Source organism: Neolamprologus multifasciatus, chromosome 19 (genome assembly GCF_963576455.1).
Source record: "Neolamprologus multifasciatus chromosome 19, fNeoMul1.2, whole genome shotgun sequence".
NCBI classification, from domain to species: Eukaryota; Metazoa; Chordata; class Actinopteri; order Cichliformes; family Cichlidae; genus Neolamprologus; species Neolamprologus multifasciatus.
The window spans coordinates 4,457,739-4,479,695 of NC_140457.1; the positions used below are offsets into that span (position 1 = coordinate 4,457,739).

At 39.0% G+C, this 21,957-nt stretch overlaps 2 protein-coding genes and 1 long non-coding RNA gene across 5 annotated transcripts in view; 1 reads left to right on the forward strand and 2 right to left on the reverse strand.

Annotated features, from left to right (window-relative positions):
- Positions 1 to 197, reverse strand: part of bltp1 (bridge-like lipid transfer protein family member 1) — an 81,088-nt gene extending 80,891 nt beyond the window's left edge. For all 3 annotated transcript variants that reach the window (XM_085143769.1, XM_085143768.1, XM_085143767.1), the window contains exon 1: positions 24 to 197. The gene's annotated coding sequence lies outside the window, so the exon portion shown is untranslated. The remainder of the gene's footprint in view (positions 1 to 23) is intronic.
- LOC146495755 (uncharacterized) overlaps positions 1 to 21,957 on the forward strand; it is a 112,332-nt gene that overhangs the window by 21,264 nt on the left and 69,111 nt on the right. The gene's annotated exons all lie outside the window — the stretch shown is intronic.
- c9orf72 (C9orf72-SMCR8 complex subunit) lies at positions 2,024 to 21,616 on the reverse strand. Its single transcript, XM_085143626.1, has 10 exons — positions 21,398 to 21,616; positions 20,175 to 20,654; positions 19,543 to 19,638; positions 18,953 to 19,017; positions 18,333 to 18,405; positions 16,852 to 16,968; positions 14,849 to 15,084; positions 14,509 to 14,566; positions 13,299 to 13,408; positions 2,024 to 6,180 (listed from the first exon to the last, which is right to left on the reverse strand). The coding sequence occupies exons 2-10, from the start codon at positions 20,619 to 20,621 to the stop codon at positions 5,994 to 5,996; spliced, it is 1,389 nt and encodes a 462-aa protein (XP_084999752.1). The 5' UTR covers positions 20,622 to 20,654; positions 21,398 to 21,616; the 3' UTR covers positions 2,024 to 5,993.

A 21,957-nucleotide genomic window follows, 5' to 3' on the forward strand; every position in this document is an offset into this window, starting at 1 on the left:
AACAGCTGGTGTTCCTTACATACCTTAATATCCTCAGTAAAGAATGGGCTTTCATCTTTGCTCCAGTTAGCCCGGAGTTTCTGTCCTTTAGTCGTATCGGAAATTACCACAGCTAGCATCCCCGGTGTGTAATATTTACCTGCCAGGCAGACGACCAGTTAGCATCTCTTCCTGTTGTGACGAGACCGGCCACAAAACTACCAATAGGAAAAAAGAGTCAAGGCAGCTTCTGACCAATTAGATGAAAGCGTGACACACAGCTGACAGTCATTCTTCCTGCCTCCCAGCGTGATTGTATTTGTGACAATGGTGTTTGACGTTGAATTGGTTACATAAAATCGATTTATCGTAACATAAAAATTACTTCATGCATTAAAATAATACACACATTACTCTGTGAGTTGCTAGAGTATTAAACAAAGAGCACATACTGATCAGAGATGCTTATATTTTTCATAAATGATGACTTTATTTTTGTCGGTTTCGGATTAGTTTTCATTATCTTGAATTTGTTCTTCATTTTTTAATCACTACAACAACAACAACAACAACAACAACAACAACAACAACAATAATAATAATAATAATAATAATAATAATAATAATAATAATAATAATAATAATACAATATTGAATTTAATGTGTTTTTATTTTTCCAGTTGACTAGTCCTCTGTTTTTGTGAACTATAACTTGAACATCACTCTTCACGGATGGTACCTACCTTCAAGCTGTTCAGTGCACTTAAATATGCACTGAACCTCCTGCTAATTCAGTTTAGCTGCACAGATTGCTTCAGAATGCCATGAAACATATACTCAGGTATCATGTATTTGCAATATTAACTACACTTCTTGCACTATGCTGTTTCCTTCTGTAATCTGGGCTCTACCTTCTTGCACTAAAAAGCACTTTAAAGTTAGGTACACTGATACACCGCACTGCTTCTAGGGAGTGATGTGTTACACGCTTTGTTGCGTGTTGTTGGCAACAATTAGCAGACAATTTCCTATCAGCTGTGTTGCTGATATGACCACAATCAACTTGAATTTACCTTTAACAGCATTGCTTGTGTTTTTAGTCATTATTATGACTAAAACATTTGAACATTGTTAGATGGTTAGAAACAGGTGCACTGCCAGCTGAGTGCAGGCTATTCCAGAGAAGTATACTAATACTTTATTTCCTGGCATCTCATCAAAACAGAAAGTGTAATGTGTAGGCTGATCACGTCAAGACTTCAACACTATACATTCAGCCTGTCCCACAATCTTAATTTGATGTTCTGGTTGAAGAAAGTCTTTCTAAATTATATTACAGTGTGTTGAGCAGCACAGCTCCTCTATGCTAATTCTGTGTCTTGGGGATGGTGAAATATTTTAGTCAAAAGAATTAGAACAGCTTCATATTTATTCTTCCAGACCTTTCAACAATTCCCTTTGTTAGATTTGTAAATATTCCCAAATGGTTTTATAACATTTTTCTGTTACAAACTTACAAAGAATGTTTAAAGTAAGACCTTCTCTAAGAATATATGTAATTTTCTGCCAAGTTGTTATATTAACTTTGGATATTTTTGCTCTTATAGACTTATAGACCTTTGAGCAGTTTGGGGATGTTGTAAGAAAAATATTGCAAAAGCAAGCTGCAGGTAGTTCACATGATGAAGAGCTAGTTTAAATGATTATACTGTTTCCCCTTCTTTGTATCTGCAGTCCAGAGCTTGAAAGCTAAACTGTAGGCACTAGAAGAGTATAAAAGTAATGAAAAGTATTCTGATCTCTGTATCTCTGAATTTTGAAAAGGGAGAATTCAATTTGATAAGCACTCACCGACGCATCACCCTCCCTACCCCGGATCCAACGCCACCTCCAACACTTACCTCCCTCTGATGTGGACATTGGGTCAGTTGGTCCCAGATCAGATGTACACACTGGAACTCTTTCCCATGTTGCTTGTCTGTGTTTATTGTGCTATGGTGTGTTGATATCTGTGCATTCCTGTATTATCCTTTTGTGTTACACATTTTGATGTTTTTTTCCTCGCTACCTAGCCTGACCTGTCTCCCCAATGTGATGTTTGTGTATTGTATGTACGGTCGGCAAGGTCTGTCATCTTGGTTGTGGGCAAAAGACCTGCAACTGACAAATAAAGGCTATCTCATCATCTCATCTCATCTCAATTTAGTGTGATGAATTTTTGTTTTTATGTTTTTATGTATTTAACGTTTCTTGTATTGTATAGCTTTATGTAAACTGTCCAGGGACTCTGAATGTGAATTAGAAGGTCCGAAAAAATCTGCCATGTTCACATGTTAGATTTTTATACCGATGTTCATTATGTGTCAGTCAATCTATGTGTTTAGCAGATTGTTTATAAAGTAGTTATAATATAAATTAGAACAATTCAAAAATGTAATCACTTTATTCAAATACATTTTCTTCTGTAGGGATCATGAATATTATTCAAAATTTCATGGCAAAATTAAATCATTTTGTAGCAAAGTGTTTTGAAATATTGACAGTTTCCGTTCCCATAACTAAACCGTGCTGGTCTTCACTTCTTCTGTTATGGTTATGGAGAATTGCTTCCTCCATTTTAACCAATATTATGAAATTGTTAATAATATTTGAACCTTAGGTTGATGAAAATGCTTCTAGCCTGGGAGCCATAAGAACAATAATAATAAAAATAATAATACTAAAAGAGAAGAACAAGAAGCAATTTGATTCCTGTTATATTAAAAAATAAAAGAAAAATTCAAAAACACCAGAAAACACTCTTTGTTATCTCCAGGAATTGCCAGAACTCTTGGGTATTGTTTAATGTAAGAGGATGTTGTCAAGCCCTCCTCCAGTCACAACAACAAAGCCTCCCCAAAGAACACGTGGGCGTCGCTTTACCGCAAAGCTTGCAAACATCAGGTTCAAAGCTCTTCCCTGCCAATCAAGCCCTTCCCACAAGACCAGCCTATTTTTTGCCGTAGCTTTAACGGAACCCGCGTCTCACACAAATCCTTTTTCCTGTCTTGTGAGTGTTATTCCACCTGAATTCCCGAAGGATGTCCGTGGTGTAGCAGCTACAAATACTCTATTAGTAATTAACAGCTCCTTCACTTTTGCTTCATTACCCTCTTGTTTTTAAACATGCAGCAGTTCAAGGCTCTCTAGAGGACACGTAATTAGACTTTTCTTGCATGAGGCAATTACAGAAAGGCTATGAACTTCAAAATTGTCTTTTTTTCCCCTCCAATGGTTTACAAAAAGCAGGTTTTTTATTTTTAAAGATGGTCCAATCTAAAAGAAGCTGCAGTTAGCTTACGAAGGCCTCCACTTCAGGCCTCATTCTCTGACACCATTGAGCAGTTTTGCATTATTCAAATGTCATTAATGTTATTCAGCAAAAACATCTTGAAACACACAGAGGCAGCTCTCACACTGGCCCACTGGTGTTTACTGTATCCGCTTGATTGATCAGCTATGTGTATTTTCAGGGTCTTAGGTCCGGTGCGGCTCGCTTTGCATACTGAAGACCTCCACTTGGTCTCATCACAGTATCAGATTTCATTGTGAACACTTTGCCTGATATTATAACTTGGATTTATTAACCACTTCATCTCAGGAAATCAATTGCTGACTGGCTAAAGTACACTTGGCACACTCAGTTACAACGAGGACTCTCGTGTTCATCAGCCAGTCAAACTGAGCTCGCCAGTAAAAATCATAGTGATGTTTGGGAGCACTTCCAAAAGCACAGTTGTAAAACTTGCTGATGAGAGAGAGGCCCCAGCTATCAATGGTGCATATACATTCCCAATAGATGGGATTGCACTCTCAGCTATATTCAGCTTTGCTTTAAACAAAACAATGATGCACACATTTGGAAACGATCTAAAAACAAGTACAGCTGCAAGCTCATTGGTCATAATCCAATATTTTAATGGTGCCAGCATATCGGGGGCCGTAATACTTTGCAAGACATTTCATTACTATCCATCCAATGATGCCAAGAGCTGCAAATGTTCTACTTTCCAGCAGAAACTGAGGCAAAGTCAATAAATGAAAAGTATGACAAAAAGTGGAAGAGGCTCATACCTCCTGCAGTACACAGCACTGTCGCCTCGCGGTCCTGCGTTTGAATCTGCAGGTCAGCTGGGGGCTTTCAATGTTGAGTTTGCACGTTCGTTTTATGTCTGTGTGGCTTCTTTCTGCGTATTCGAGCTTCCTCCCACAGTCCAAAGACATGTCTCGTTAACTGGTGAATCTAAATTGGCTGTAGGTGTGAACATGATCATTAATGCTTTTGGTCGTTCTGTATTGGCCCTGTGATGGACTTCAGCGTGTACCCTGCCTCGTGCCCAAAGCTGTGATAGACTGAAGGCCTCCACACCCTATGTCCCTGAAATTGATACATGGTTAAGAAAGCTAATAATTGGACCTTGCAGATTGTTATTTTTTTAAATTATCACGTCTGCTGCTGCACACTATCCTACCAAAACAGAACCGGCTCTGCACATGCACCAGCTTCATCTCCTGGGAACACCAGGTGTTTGCACATTATTTTGTGAAATTCCACACTAAAGCTTATGGGATATATATGTCTGGCAGATATTAGTAGTTGCCCGGCACGGCACAGCATAGCTAAGAGAAGCACCGAGCTTATGAGAAGCTGATAGTAGTCCTCTGCAAGAACAGACACCTTAAAAAGCTTCAGATTTTTAACCAGTCAGTTGCAAAAGAGTTTAATTTCTTTGTCTCTTTAAATGAAATAGAAAATGAAAATATATTGATAAGCTAATCATTGTAAAATACATTTGGACATAAATACACATTTGCAAAATTAACCAAAAGTATTGAAATAAATTATTAATTAAATAACTTATTAATGCTGTTTTTGTTAAGAAGCATGAAAAACGATTTGACTACCTGAAACATCTCAGCTTTTAAACCTTATGTTATTGTCAAAATATGAAGTTGAATCAGCCTTTACTATCAGGGACCTTCAGCTTTCAGACCTTAATTTTTGAGGAACTCGGAAGGGCAAAGATTTACAGCCAGACGCTTCTTTGTTTGTTATTACTGTTTTATTATTCATGAACCAATGTACACAAGTTAATGTACAATTAGACAAATAAAAAAAGAATTCCAATTTGCAAGTACAAAGAAAGTTTACGATTAAAATATAATAAAAATGTAATATGGCGCAACATCGAGTAAGCTTATTACAGAGCCACGCAAACAAGATTTTAAGACCACAGCAGATTTAGGGTTGCAGTAAAGCTGGGCATTTCCAACAATCCAATAACTAGGCAGTTACTGTGGAAGGAAAAAAAAAACTATTTTACATACAACTGGGAGATGCATTCAGTAATGACAACTAAACACACATATTGAGTCTGTCAGGAGGGATTACGAGGAGATTTAATTTACAGTGCTTTTGTCTTTGTCCACACTGAAATATGGGCGACTTGATTACATAACCTTTCTGTAAAGTCAGGCAATTGACACCGCTCACATTAATTGAACAAAGATAATTAAAAAAGAAAAAAAGGCAAGTGTCAGAGGTTCAAAGGTCAGCGGAGGTTGTGGCACAATGCAGGCAGGGAAGAAACTAATAACTCATGTTTGAATAAATATCATTTTAAATTAAATTGTAAACATCCCGGTGGACACCTAAGCCAATTCTAACAATAACTTAATGCAGATCCTCTATTAACAGAAGGATGAGAAAACACTAATACTCCATCCTACAGAGAAACAGCCTACTGAAAACATACTGACAGCATTCTTGATCAAGATAATATAACACAAGTTTAACAGTGATGGCTCATAACAGCAGCAACAATCAGTCCGATAAAGGCGTAAAAGGAAGTCGAAGACTACTTCTTTCAGTAAAGCAGAAACAGACACAGCACATGATGGTCGCCTTGCATCAACGCGCATGCTTTCATGTAACAAAGTCGCCAACCTAAAACGATACAAAGTGCGAGTGAAAGTTAAAAGCTCGTGAGTACATCTCGCTCCTGCATGCTCGTGTAGAACGGTTTCCCGAACACAAACGAGTGAAGTCCGGCCCTCAGCTTCTCAGCGAAGGCCATCACGATGTTCAGGTCTCCCTCCACCATCAGATCCAGGTCCGTCTTTAAGTTGCGCAAAGATCGAAATGGCTTCTTCCCTTTTTGCCTGCGGAGAGATACGTGAACACGTTGAAGCATAATGCAACTGTTAACCTATAAAACTCAGGGTCGGGGGACTTGCATTAGCATTTAGTCGGGCTGCAGCTGTGCACAGGAATGCCATGCCATGATGAATTATGTATGCTGCTAAAGCACGCTACCTGAGCATAAACAGCCTTGTCAAGGCACCTGTAAAATAGTATGCCCTTAGACCTCAGGCTGTCGACGGCACCATAAACAAGACCGGTTTTATGCTTTCACACGAGCCCACAAATAATGGTTTTGCTTGTGTAGTTAGTGTTGTCTCTGGAGTGAGATATGTTCGGGCGGTTTTTATGCATTGGAAGGAGTAGGCTTCAAAATAATTCATTTGGACTCCGTTTGAGCATTTTGGACAGGAGGGGAGCAAAAATCAAAGTAATGATTTGTAGAAGCAACGGGAGTTGGGGAAGGTCAGTCAACTGTTGTGGAGCACAGAAGGAAATGAGTCAAGCCCAGATGGAGCGATGACCAGGTCACCACCGGGTGGGAGGCATGAAACAATTCAGCGAGCCGGAGGAATATGGTGGACTTTAGAGTCTCAGATGAATTGAAGGGCTTAAGAAGGCGCTTCTGGACACGAACCAGAGATGGGTAAAACAAGGCTGATGGGATCAGAGTGTGACTGGACATACAATTATGTCCCCTTTTATTTATTTATTTTCTTAACCAAGCAAAAGGGGGAGGTAATTAAAGCATATAGTGAGCATAAAGCTTCAGTACTGGTTTCAAACACGCGCTGCCTTAATTAAAGCTTCAGTATGGAACGAGGCCACCATAAGTCACCAGGTCACCTTGCAACCTGGACTAGTGTCACATTTTTGTGCCCGGGAGGTAACAGAGATACGAGAAATTATTTTCAGGGATCAAATGGCAATCATAAAAACATCATTTAGTGTTTTGATGATGATGGGAGGAAAATGCAATTTCCCGAGCCCTTTCAGAGGTTTAGCTGTGGTAACCTGTGAAGGTAACGCAATGTCTGTGCACCATTACCTCTCAAAAACATTATTCATGCACTACATAGATGAGGAAGCTGTCCTTCTGGGAGGATGCTGAAGATTTATCACGCTGTGTGGCTACAAAGTCGGCCTCTCCCCACTTTCCTCCTTAAACCTTACACATATTATAGCTGAAATTATTTTCCTCTCTTTACTAATAAATCATGTTCTTTTAAAACACATTCTGCAGAGAAAAGCCAATGCTAATATTGGAAAGGCTGGCACAAGCAAGCATTCAGTATTCTTTCTGATAAATTACTTCTTCAGCAGAAGAAAAAAGATCCGCACACATATCTCTACTAACCGCCCCCAGCAGATACATATGTGCAGATGTCATAAATTTTTTCCATTCACCATTTTTCGCACTCTTGTGTGGCAGCACTTAAAATTTGTGTCTTCAGGGGTGTAAAGAGTAGTACACCGCAGGAATCTTTGGTTTCTAAATGCATAAGATGTATTCTATTCATGTTTCTTTCTCACAGTTTGTTGGATCTGCATTAAAGCTCTGAATAACTATATTCAAAGAACGGCACAAATTGCCTCAAAAGTGAATCAATCTTTTTTCCTTCAGCTGAGCTATCACAATGTAAACACATTTTACTGCTGCTTAACTACAGAACAAACATGTTGTGCTCTCCACCGCATACAGGCACACTATTTGAAGATATGGGGTAAAAATGGAAGAAGGGAACTTATTCAAACTCATCAGTGTTCAGCAGCTTCCAAATAATCTAATTTTCAAAAAGTTGGCCCACTGTTTAAATATAAATGGAGTGAAGTAAATGTGAAGGTACCAGTTATACAGAACTTTCCAACTTTTCTGGAAAATAACTGGAAAAGATGAGAAATGTCTAATTCAACACTGATAATAATGTTTTATGTAAAGCAATAAGTGGCTGCTGTTTTAAAGCTGGGCCCAAAAGTAGTCTAACAGTCATGCACTTCTTTTTTTGCCTCTAACAGATAGCACAGTGGAGAGCTGACTGGAAAGGTGGGGAAAGAGAGCGGGGGAGGACATGTAACAAAGGGTCGCGGCTTGAAATCAAGGTCAGGCCACTGCATTTGGTCTTTGTGGCCTATGGTCGCCGGCTCATGCTGTGAGCTAAACTGGCGCCCAGTCCTCACACACTTCTATCATAGACAGTACAAACGATGTAGTACCAAGTTCTGGGTTCGAAAACTGCCTTAAACCTGCATTTTTTCAGGCCAATAGAGGGTGACTCCTAGAGGTGGGAATCACCATACATCCCACGATACGATATTATCACAATACTTAACGCACGATACGATATTATTGCAATTTTTTAAAATATTTTGCGATATTCAGATTCTGTACATAAAGGTAAACTTTATCAATATTCATTTTATCTACTATCAAAGTCTCACACTCAGTCTTTCTCTCATTTCAGTTTTATTGTTGACAAACTGAACGGTTTGTATTACAGTCTAGTCCAACTTAACTGAATCAACCATCTGGTACAATTATAGCTATTCTGAACTACTCAATTTATGAAAACTATGCAGCCCCTTCAGCAACTGAAGAATTTGAAAGTAAATTAAAACAACATATAATTTTACATTAAATAAAAAAGTTTTAAACTTAATTAAAATAAAACATGTTTATTGCTGCCATAAAAAAGTTAAACACATTTGGACAGTGAAGGAATGTCAGGATTCTTGCTCAGAAAAAGGATCAACATGCTCTGAAGTCAGAGCACAAAAACCTTTTTTTGTAACAAAATATCGATTTCTGCTGTCCCTGTATCGATACATTATTAGCAAACAAAATATCACCATACTACACAGTATCGATTCCCCCCCCCCCCACCCCTAGTGACTCCTCAGGTTTCCAAAAACAGCCCCCAAAATAAAACTATAAAAATCAGAAAACATTCTTGAGCTCCTTTAAATATTTTCCTGATAACTTTATGCACTCAGTTGTTTCAGGTCAGACTGAATAAAACATGAAGTTCATTTAGTGAATTACAGTCATTAGAAGTGTCAGAAGCAGAAGCAGTAAAAGGCTCATTGCCCCGAGGTGCAGGACCGAGTGCTACAGGAGATCTTTTCAGCCTGGGGCTATTAAGACTACTTAACTCCTCCCCATCCTGTAGGGGGGACATTTATAAACAGTTTGAAACTCATCATGTGCTCAACAGTACTTTACACTGTTTAGACCGTTTCATCTGTTCTTTACTGGATAGGTGGATTACACCATTATCTCATTTTTTTCTGCTTTTTGCCATCTCTTACCTCCATCTGCTGCTAACAGCAGCAATATTATGAAAATTCTGTCACTTTCTGCCCCTTTACACCACCTGTCACGCATTTGAGTTACAGCACATTTTTATATTTCCACTTTTTCTTTAATCTGCCTCTTGTTTTTAATCGTCCTTTCTATTTATATTTTACAGCTTTTATTTAAAAAGGCACAAAAATCAAGCAAAAATGAATCTTTGCTTGTGCTTTAGATTTTGACTTTGTTAACTACTAGAAGACTAGAGGAAATATTAGTTACATTAATGGAAACAAAAACACACTCCCTACATTTATTTATTTAGTTTTCTTTCCTTTTTCTTTTTCCTTATGTATTTTTTATTTATTTGTTTGTTGTTTCCTGTTTTGCTTCTTTTTCTTTTCTTCTTCTTCTTTCATTCTTATTGTATGGATATTTTAGTTGTTTAAATATAGAAAAAAAAGAAAAAAATATATGTACTGACAGATAGCTGAAGTGTATGGTGATTCCAAAATGTCAATTAAAAAAATAAATAAATAAAAGGCACAAAAATTGTCCTCAGGATGAGTAAAGGTCTTATCACATTTCTTCTTATTAGCAATGTAGGGTTATCCAGAGTAGCAACATGTCACAAGTCATTAGCAATAAGAGCGCATTTTCACCTGCAGATGCATCCTTAGTTTTAAAAACTCGTCTCACAAACAAGATGGCGATAGTGAAAACGCTCAGCTTGAAGCGTCACATCGCAGTGGATACGGCCATCTTTCAATATTTAAATGCCAAACTTTATGAGGCAGAAATAGGTGGGTTTATAGCATGGTACAAAAATACATAAATAAAAGTAACAATAACGGCCTTTATATGACAACAGTAAACTATACAGGGGTTAGCTTAAAATTAAAAGGCTTAAAGATTACAGTATTAGGAGGCCTGAAAGCTTTGCGGAGCAGGCAGGCTGCCCACAGCTGTATTCGTGGCATCTTTTGGAGCATTTTTAACCAACTATCAGACAAATAATGTTGCCTATTTTCTAGTCCAAAAAGTCTGTGCTCTGTGTTTGTTGAGCAAAATTTCAATTAACAGGTGTCTGCGTCATTGCTGTGCACACATACGGTTTGTGGATGCTCACGCCCAAGACGCATGGGCCAACAGACCGGTCAGCAACCATCTAGCAGCTACTGGTCGAGAGGCAACAATCATTACTCCTCGAGTGGTTGGCAAGTGGTCGCTGGGTGTTGCAACAAAACGAATTGCTAGGCATAGAGACCAGTCAGTGATCCCCTGGCTTCGGTTGCTAGCAGGTCGCCATAGTCGCCAGCAGTTTACAGGCAAGACGCCGACTTGTCTGCAAACACTAATCATATACTCGCATCATTTAGCCGCAGTTAAACTTGGAGAAAGTGCCACGCAAACTGGAAACTAAAACATTTTCCTGCAAAGTAAAACTTGTGCCTTGGTTGACGATATGACACAACTCATAAGTTTCCAGTCCGCAGACAAGCTTCATCTTCATTACATGGAATTCACAAACTATTGGATGATATGTCACTGCTGCTACAGCCATCCTTTATACAGACTCCATGAACAAAACAGAATGGCAGATTATGAAAACAGATTACTAGTGACTATGTTATTAAAACATAATCTCCATGTTCTATCAGTCCTGGGGAAAGGATAGCAGCTGTTAAGGAAGGTTTTCTGATGTCACTAGTACAGCTTTATGTGTTCAACGTTGCGAATACACATTAGGAAGATAAGCACTCTTAGGTAGAAGGTTGCAAAATACATTATTTTGACTAGCATCTGGTATCCCCTGAAAGCTGGGGATATATATTGCTGCCTGTTGTAGAATAAAAATATGGAGATGAGTTCTAGATGTAATCGCTTAAGCCAACAGCAGCAATGTTTGCGCTTTCTGCTCATGGGCAAAAGGGTGAACGTAATGCATAGTAGAAAAAAAAATCTCTCCAAAAGCAGCACTTTGGGGAAAACAAGCACTCAGACCTATAGATTCCTTGGGAAATGCATCACAGCCTGCTTGTTGAGACCAGTGTGAAGGATGACTCATCTGATCATAGGAGTTTTTTGCCTCCTGCTCAGCAGAACAGTGTCTGTATTCTTTGCACTACTTCTCCTGCAAAGAGCCAACCCCCATGTTCCCCTGACCTTATGTTCCACTCTGCGCGTTTCTTGACACACTCCTCTTCATCTTGATTTAAGTGTAGGCTTACACCTGCAGTCAGCTGAATCTGAGCTGTCTATATTCCTGTGTTTTTCAATCTAACATCACCGATAAAGGGACACTTCTCCTCCTGTATAGTTTTGGTTTAGTGCTCTGAGGGTGTGGGCTCATCGTGGTACCGTCTCTCCTCTCCCACTGTCCATCTACCCGATCATGCCCTGAGACTGGTTTCATTTGGGTCCTCACCAGGGTTTTAATAGTTTTGCAATTTTCATTAGTTTTTATTTTTATTTAGTTTTGACTTCAATTTTATATCAGTTTTAATTAGTTTTTACCAATTGTTTGCTAGTTTAGTTTTTATTTTTTTGAAAATCCTTAGTTTCAGTTTAGTTATAGTTTTAGTTGTGTTTGCAATAATTAAGTGTAACAAAATCCCAGTTTCATCATATCAGTTGTTCTCTTCTGCTTATCCTTGGGTATGTTGCTATTCCAGCTACCATACTGCACCCTGGACAGGTCGCCTGTCTGTCGCAGGGCTAACACGCAGAGACAGACAACTCACATTCCCACCTATGGGTTCTTTAAATAAATAAAGGCAGATGAACAACCATTGATACCAGGCAACTATAAAATGTATATCTTGGCCCCAATGAGACTATTAACTCTTGCAGCACCGGGTGTTCGTAATTTTGGTTCAAGTGAATTAATAAACTTTTTGAAGGCAATTGACTCACAGTTGTGTAGATATCCCCGTCCTGTTGTCTCGGGATGCATCACGCTGCCTTGCCTGGGGTTAGCTTCTGTTTTAGGTAAGCTAGGTTAGCCTTCTTGTGTGAGCTTTTCAAGTGCACTTTAAGGTTTGTGGGATTTTTTTCCCTTTAGAAATGTCCCTCATAATTTGTCTGTTTCCACTACAAGACACTTGCTTTATCCAAAACACAGTCATATTCAAAGTAATCCCAAATTGGACTCTGGCTCCCGACTTTTCCTGACATGATTCTGCGCGTGGACGGAGCAGCAACACAGACGACTCGACTAACGTGCTGCCACCTGCTGGCATAATGAGACACAGCAAGAAAAAAATCTGTAAACTAAACTTCATTTTCACCCTTGACTACTGTATGACACGCACACATCAATGAAAACTGAACACATTTTTGCTATAAATTCAGTTAATTTTAGTTAGTTTTCCTTTTTTTGTTTTTATTTTTATTTCCGTTAACGAAAATGTTTTTTCACTTCTAGTTTTTGTTATTTCGTTAGTTTTCGTTAACGATAATAACCTTGGTCCTCACTAAAACTCATCAAATGTGTCATAGATCCTAATTATCCACTTTCTGGTAATTTGTCCCTCCAAGCTTGCTGCACCCTCACTACTGCACAGCAAAACCCTGGAGACAACAATAACTGAAACTACTATTTTGATAACAGGGCTTTAGGGTACTTCTTGCTGTGTGCTTTATGGATGCCCAGCGGTGATGGTGGGTCAAAGCAAGGTCAGCAGCTAGAATGCAAAGTCGAATCAAAAACAATGGCTGAAAACACGGAAATCATCAGCTCTCCTTTTGGGGATTTTCTTGAATCTTCCTGTGGTGCAGTGTCTCTGAGTGTCACACGGTAATCTCTTTTCTTATTTGGATTAAAGACTTATTAGTGACAGCTCTTACGTTTCGTCCTCGATGTACTTGAGCAGAGTGAGGGCCTTCCTGTGGAGCAGCAGCAGAAACTGGGCCAGATAGGTGCTCCGCAGGGACAGGCCCGGCTTCAGCATGAACACCTGGGTACGAGACAGGATGTCAATTAGTAGTCGGAGCCGCGGCTCTGCTGGAAGAAGAGCAGAATAATACACTCCTCCCTTCCTTTGTGCTAACCTTGAGAAACAATCGTGCTGTTGCTACCATCTTGGGAGGAGATTCCTAACAACAGCAACAGCTCTAAGCTGGCTCTCAGGTGAGCAAATGATGGGGTGTGACCGCTCGGCTTTCAAATATTTGCTGTAAAGCCGGGCACACATCCAATCTGGATTTTCTCACCAGCTATGACAATGACTCGACCACTTTTAACTTCACAATAACACACACAGCAGTAAAATTACAACTATGCTCTGGTGGTTGCATGCAGCCATCTGTGAGTGAAGCTGTGGCATAATTGCAAAAATATCTTCTAATTGGTGATTACACAACAACCCTCTAAAAACCAGCAACTCTGTGATTAGAAAACAAGTATTAATTAATAGCGTACACCGTAAATCTGCTTCAGCATCACTTTTGCTAATTATAAGTTTGAGTCAATGACTGTTCTGTTTTCATGCTCATGAACTGAAATGCTTGAACATTTCTGTCTCAAATCTAATTAAAACTGAACCCAATTTTTTCTGTGTTAATGTTTTATTTAAAAAATAAGACTGTGTGTAATGTTAAATACACCAATATTTTCAGTAGATGCCATGTACAAATCTCCTACATAACAGCTGGAGAGTGAAAGCTGAATTTTCATCTTTATGTGAGTCAGAGCTGACTGTGAAATCAGATGACACATACCTGCAAAAACGTGATTTATTTAAGCAATTACAGGAAAGATTTTGCAGACTGGCTCATATAACAATCAGTCACAAATGAGTTCATCTTAGGAAAGATAAAGCACGGAGCAATGTATACGATCACCGAAAATCATACCACAGAAGCCTTTCCTTATTTGATCATTATTTCTATTTTATTTTAAATGACAGCAAAGAGAGGACTGCTTTTCTGCATTTAATTATGACATCACTAATGGGGCTACTATATCAATATGTCATGAAGACAGACATCTTTAATATCTTCATCTTAAAGCAGTTTATATATAATGAGAGATGATTTTTTTTGGTTAGATTCTTACCTCATTTATAAATGACTTGACCAAAGTGTCTTTATGCATGACGTCTTGAAATATATTCCTAAGAAAAAGAGCACAGAGGTTATCGCATTAGTGCTTTTCATTTTAGAGGTTTTTAAGTAAGTAAGGAAGGAAGGAAGCTTCAACTTAAATGTTTCATCCTAGTTTTCACACAAGCCCTGAACATTTATAGTTGTCACCAAAAGGAGCATGTAAGAATGCAAATCTGTGACGCAATGGTAGTGGGAATTAAACTGTCTTTATATTACAGAGCTGGCAGGTTCAAGCTTATATGATGCCTGAGTACATCTGTAAAAATACAACATATATGAGTATCACTTACAGGTCAGGCGTAAAGGTTTCGTCAGTGTGAATGACTGTATCTGGAGGTATGTCATCCTCGCTATCCGTCTTCCAGAGCGCGCTTAGCTCAGAACGCATGTAGCGCCGCTGGTTGTATGTGTGTTCGTGGCACGGCGGCATCTGTTTCACCGTGTTGATGTCCACGTCGATGTGTGTGGTCGGGTAGGGCGAGTAGAGTACCTGGCGGAAGGGCAGAACAAAGCTGCCGGTCGAGTCCTAAGAGCGGAAAAAAGGTGAAAGAGTTGCTCGTGTTTAAACCTGTGAGCACAAACGCTAAACTCGGTGCTTGCAAAAAATTTTATATTAGAAATTTCGATGCACATCAAAGTAAAATGCAAAACATTGGTAAAGAACAATCATATCCATAGATACAACATGCAGATCAGCTTTAATACATAATTTAATTTTTAGAAACACAGAAGCTTTAGTCGTTTTTCTCTCGGTCAGTTTCTTTAATGTTTCAGTCATGTATAAGATGCAGATTTTGCATTTGCTCTACAATATACATTAGCAACCATGACTTTATGGCTACGTTCACACTGCAGGTCTTAATGCTCAATTCCAATTTTTTGATCAAATCCAATTTTTTTTGCGACAACAAACGCGCTCTAGTGTGAACGCTCAAAGCGGCCCGCATGCGCAAAAGAAAACTTCACACACAACGCGCTCTGTTTAGACCCAGAGCAAACAGTACTGTTTGACTGATGGCCCTTAATATAAAGACTTCGGACTTTACGTTTACCAATGTTAGCTTTAAGTTATTTTGTTATTTACATAATAATGTAAATAACCTAATAATGATCCTTATTGCTGTTTTAGAGGAGCGGTGCTTCAAAGGATAGTTGCAGATTTCTGTCAGAATCTGCAGATTATACAGTACAAATAAAATGTTCACGTTTCTCCAACGTTGTCTTCCCAACAGTTTCACTGACATCTAAACGGGATGGCCAGGAAGCGTTCGCGATGTCTTCTCCGGCGCTGATAATTGGCGTCTGTCTTGTGTCAGTGACGTAAAAGACGGATTTAATGCAACTTGACCGTTCACACAGCAGTCGCTTTCTAAAACATCGGATATGTATCGGATTCAGTACCACATACAAAAGTGACTCAGATCGGATTTGAAAATATCGGATTTGTGCCGTTCACGCTGTCATAGCATGATCGGATATGGGTCACATAGGGTCAAAAAAATCGGATTTGATGCGCTTTCGCCTGCAGTGTGAACGTAGCCTATGATTATGATGGTTTTTGCATTTTCTTTAAACTTTCTGTACATTAAAAAATGAGCACAAAACAGCTTTAAAATGTGTAGACGCCTTTAACTTTAATCTTTTCCAAGTCCTTATTTTTATTTTTGGTCTTGAATAGCTCTGCACAATTCACATTTCAAAATAATCCTCATTAACCTTATGCTAAGACTTTCTGCAGTCCCTCAGTTCATCTGCTTCTTTAATCGTCTTCCTTCCTTTAAAGCCAGCTTATTCTGATTGACACAAAACAACAAATTGAAACAGCAGGTGGATGGTACACCTGATATACCTGAGATGACCATATTTGGAATTGTCACTGACGTATAGATCCGAGAGCAGAGAAAAAGTCTAAAAAAATGAATGTTTAGAGTCTAAACCTTTAATTTTATAGCTTACAGAGAAGCTGAACAATTTCAATTATAAATGAAATATTTAAGTAAAGGCTTCTTTTTGAATATGTTCTTTCATAACCTGTGTCTGTCACAATTATGACCAAATATGTAGCTTCTCCATGTTTTGCTTTGCATGGTCACACTGGTTGTATGTTTCAAAGCAGATGAATCTCATGCAGTGTAAAGAGAAAGTCTTATTGAATTATGTCCCTGATATGAAAAAGAAATTAGGTCAGCGCAACAAACAAGGGCGACATCAAATCAGCAGACAAAACAAAACAATAACCAGATCCTAATTCTAACCACAGTGTACTGTATAATGAGAAAGAGCTGGTGGCTACCTTGAGCAGACCCTGAACAAACAGGCCAGTGTCGTACTTGAAGGAGTCGTTGGCCCTGCAGAGGCGAGAGCACTTCCTCTCAGCCGGAGTGAGAAAGAGGCAGAGAGTCCGCACAACCTGTAAAAGACGGTCAGATTTATCAACCCACAGTCTGACTTTCTGACTAATGAGGCCTGAAGATAACCGGGTCTGATTATTTACTGAAGAATTTATGCAACAAAAGCTTTATCTTTATTTAATTGGTGTTCAGTTTGGGCCTCGAGACAAGAAACCTACAAATTAATGCAGTGCGTGCTTTTTGATATTCACTGGGAAAAACTGGAGCTGCTATATTTGTGCACCACTAATCTTTCTTTAAATCAGATACCTGGAGATTTAAAGTGGTTTTTCAAACACATTGTATGGAGAAAGTTTTCATACTTTAAGTTTTCCACACTTTGTTTCACGTTTGAATCAATTCACTTAAAAAAAAAAAAAGACTCTTCTTCTTGCCAGAATTGCTCAAGCTCACCTAGGTTGGATGATGAGTGCACAGCCATTTTCAGCACTCCCAAGAGATGCTTTTATGCTGCAGGTCAGTTTTGAAATGTAAACCTCTGCTACAGCCTGAGGGGAACTCTGGATCAGGTTTCTGTGTCTTTCCTCTATCCCAACCATCCCCGACGTCCATATTTATAGAGAAACCGTCCACACAATAAGACGCTCCTACCACATTTGACAATAACAATGCGGTGACGCTCAGCATCTGCACAGTTTAGTCTTCATTTCATTAAACTAGATGATTTTGTTTCTTATGGTCTCAGAATCAAGTAGTAGCTGAGTGCTTCCTTCATAATGGTTTTCATTGAGTAAAGCTCTCTCTTCTCAACAAAGCACAGCCAGATCTCAGTTACAGAGACCATTAGTTTCTCGGTTAACTTCTGACCAACACCCTTTGTTCTTTATAGTCGAGTTTGGCTCAGTGGCCAGATTTGAGAGGACTGTCATGGTCACAAACCTCTACCAATGAATAACAAAAGAACGATAGAAGCGAAAGCGCACTCAGTTCCTTTTAATGTTGCAGAAACAGCCTTGTACCCCCTGAAATCTCTAAGTTGATAAGATGCTTTCTCACACATCATCTTGACCTCTCTAAATAACTGTGAGCTTCCCTACTTGACTCCAATTGAGCTGTAAAAGCATCTCAAGGACGACTGATAGATTTTAGGCGTCAAACCGCAATAACAGTTTTTAAAGTGTTTTGGAGAGACTGACTCATCATTTTCAGATGAGTATGAAACACAGCAAGATGAGGAAAACTTGAAAGAGTCTGAAAAGAGCAGACTTGAAGAAGTAACCCGACTGAAAATCAAAATACTGATGCGAAACTAAAAGAAGTGCGAGAAGAGCTCATTAACAAACAAACATAACAACAAGCTTCAAAACATTGAAAATTATGTAGATGCTGCGTCTGTGTGGAGCCACTAATCCAGCACATTTACCTTGTTTATTTTCTCCGAGTTGCTTCCAACCACGATTGAACAGCCACACGTCTGCAGATGAGAGCTGATGGCCCTGAAACACAGAGACAACATCATGCAGATTAGCACCAATTAGCTTCATTAGAGTTCTTCTAATTAGAAACGAAAAGTTTTTAGGAATAACAACTGAGACTAAGGAACGGCATCCCTCCCCGCTAAAAATATGAGGCCTTGAACCTTTTGACACATTCCAGCCTTTTTGAATTGACTTGTTTGATTGCTCATAAAAAAGGATTACTTCTAAACCTGAGATTATTTCAAGTAATACACGGTGAGTGTGTTCTTTCTTAAAGCCTGAGCTATAAATATCAGATGCCAGCAAATAAGTTCCACTTTCCAGATGCTCGTGTCGTCGTCACAGGATACTGAGCTAATCCTGTTCAACTCTGAGCAATTTGACGCTTCATTGCTAGAATGGACTTTGTAGACTCTCAACACTAAAGAGCGATTAAGCTTTTCGTCCTTTCTCAGGAGATAACTTCGGCTAAGTGAAGAGCCATTACTCATCATTTGAAGGTTGATGGGTGTTAAATGGGCATTGTTCATCATCTGTCTCCATTTGCCTGTACCGGATTGCTTACTTGTGTAGGAAATCCTCGTGGCAGCTGTCCCCGATGTCATCATCATTTAGCACCGTGTCTTTTATCTGCTCAGCAGGAGCGAAACAAATGAGTCATTTTAAAAATTGGCCTACAACAAAGACAAAAGTGCTGACGGGCATATCTGCAAGGCATTGTAATGAAAGTGGAGGGTTAAAATACAAAGACAGTGAAAGATTCTGGGGAGCTTCTTTGTACTTTTGCATTTGCATATTAAAAGGGAGCAAATGTGTTGAATCACACTGGGTGGTAATCTAGGCAGGGAGAGAACCTTGTTTAGTTAAACCTCTTGGAAAAAGAAGCCATTTGAACAAGAAAAACCACAGAAAGACAAATACTTTCCTCATGTTTTGTCAATAACTTTCAGTTGTTGGGATTAAAGCTCCTTTCAGTTACTGGCAACATGATATAGGATAAAATACTACTGGCTCTGTCTTGATTTTGTTATTTAAATGTAATTTAATGATGCCAACAATGCCAACCAGTTTTTCTAATGCAAAATGAATGACATCTTTCACTGTCTCTTAGTTACTGTGCAGTTGGTATTAATAGACTGAAACTTTGTTACTTACATCTATATCTTCTTGTACACTATGTGTCTTCATAGAGGTCAGCAGCTCCATGATTGGGACAATTTCTAAGCTCAGCACTGAGATGATATTGTAACCCTAAAATTAACAGAAAAAAAGGAGATAAATGAACAAGAAGTATCCAGCCGACATAGAAAGACACACAAGGTTAAAAATCTGACCAGATGTTGACTGCTTTTAGTACTTTATCCGTGCATTCAGTATTCCAGGAAACATCAAAGCTCTAAAAACAGCAAATGCATTAGCCAAAAGAAAGGTCCTACTAACTGAATGTTTACTCCAGTGATGCATTTTAAAGCCGTTGTTTTTCTCTCCCAGTTACTGGTGTGTTAAATCATTCTATCCAACGCTATTATTACTTGTTCACTAGCTTCCCCTGTAGGATCCCTCAGACCTAATTAGCTAAGTAACCCCTCTGTGTTCGGAGGATACAATTTTATTATTCCGGCAATGTTACTGAAATCCCAAATGGGTACAACAAATGTGACAGATAAGTTAATACTCCTTTAAATGTAATAATTAAAGCTGAAAGGCAGGTTTTATGAGTGTAAAGATTAATAATTTGCCTATTCTTCAGTGCACACTAAGGCCAAATGCCTGTAAGTCAAGGCTACCTTCTGCATCCAAATGCGTCCCTTGCGGATAACGTGCTTCAGCCTCTCCACGCAGATGGTGTGCAGGGGGAGGTAGAAGGACAGCTCTGTTTGAGGCAGAATAATGGACAAGGCACATGTGTTCTTGTCCCCCTTGAGCTCGCCATCAAAGATGAGCGACACGATGATGACGCCCTTTTCTGCCAGCACAAAGAACTTCACGTCCACGGCGCCGCACTCTGCGCTACGCAGAATCTCCCCATTGAGTGTGTGATTAGCCAAAAATGTTACTTCTCCATCGCTGAGGAACATCAACTGGTCACCCTTTGGTACCCAGATGTGGCGCACCCGTGGTCCCAGAATATTGTCCCAGTAGGCAAAGGTGGCAGCCAGGAGCGGGCATTCTCCCTCTACTGCTACTTCAGACTTTGCAACAGCAGGTGATTGAGGTGGACAGCCGGAAGACATTGGACAGGTCTTCAAGGATCACTTATAATTAACCTGAAATATAGAAACCCCTTTGTTTATGTTACAAGTACAGGACAAAAAAAGTGTGAGTGGAAATGAAACTGATTTGTTTGCACTTCACAGACCAGCCCCAAAGCAACTTCTGCTTCTCTGACAAATGTCGAAAGTAAAAAAGATGTTTTCTACAGGCATTCATGAAAACAGTAAAAAGAAAGGGTCATTTCATATTCAGATTTAAGGCATACTACACACACGTTTCAAGCTCACTCAAAAAAAGCTTTCTGGTCCTCTGTGAAGTTCGGATTGTACAGCTTACACTTGGATTTAATTTCAGAGAAAACATTCGTTCTCATTATTTCCATCCCCCACTGATTACAGGTCAGGTGAAATATAGCCAACTTATCCCACCAAATAAAGAATTATATTGATTACAGGCACGCCGAATTTACAAGAAATGTCAGCTTATTCGAGGCTTGAGGTTATTACTTTGCCAGATAGTTGTACATTTCAACAGCAATCAAATTTACATTTAAATTAAAAGCTTTTAAAACAGAGTTTGGCGTCTAATAGTTACAGCGATTTAAAAAGAACGTAAACAACCTTATACTTCAGACGCACATATGGTAATCTCCACGTAAATTTTGACTGGAAGTTAATATGTGTAACTTTAAGAATAAGAGCGTAAGAAACGAAATGCAGGTAGTGTTTATTCGATTATAGGCTAACTAAAGCTAACCCGCTAACTAGCGTGAGCCAACGACATCAATACAACTTACTTTTTCGGTGTTTTGGATGTTGAAAACGCCACACCACAGCGGTTCCAGAAGATAGAGGTTCAGTGTTAATGAAAAGTCATTGCATTTTTGCCTGTTGGTGCCATAGCTTACATTAACTGCGATTAGCCAGTTGCAGCTTGGCTGCAATTTTGTTATGATCGTTAGCACACTTCCTACTACGTCAGGCTTACGTCATTGGTAGGGGCAAACGACGACCTCTAGCGACCGGTCCATGGCAGTGTACAGCGAGTCAATGATGTCATTTTTATTCCAGGCTGCTACCTTCAGAAAATTAGTTATTAGTGTGAATGCTTGTAAAAGCATTCACAGTATTGTTCTTCTACATCTTTATTATTATTATATTTTATCTATTCCGTACGTTTTTTGTACTCCTACTCCTTCAAAACCGTTCAACTTAGAAAAACCATTCAAACACCGTTAGATTCCTCTTCTTTTGGACATGACTGCTTCTATTTTTCTCATTTTTAACATTTATATTTTTAATTTTATTCAACTTTATTCAACAAAAATTTCCCATGTATTTCAATGGGGAGACCCTT

Coding starts and splice junctions, on each gene's coding strand:
- c9orf72 (XM_085143626.1), bottom strand. CDS start 20,621: ATGTCTTCCGGCTGTCCACCTCAATCACCTGCTGTTGCAAAGTCTGAA. Junction 15,085..16,851: donor TTGTTCAGGGTCTGCTCAAG/GTAGCCACCAGC, acceptor TTCCGCTCTTAG/GACTCGACCGGCAGCTTTGT. Junction 13,409..14,508: donor TCAAGTCATTTATAAATGAG/GTAAGAATCTAA, acceptor TCTCGTACCCAG/GTGTTCATGCTGAAGCCGGG.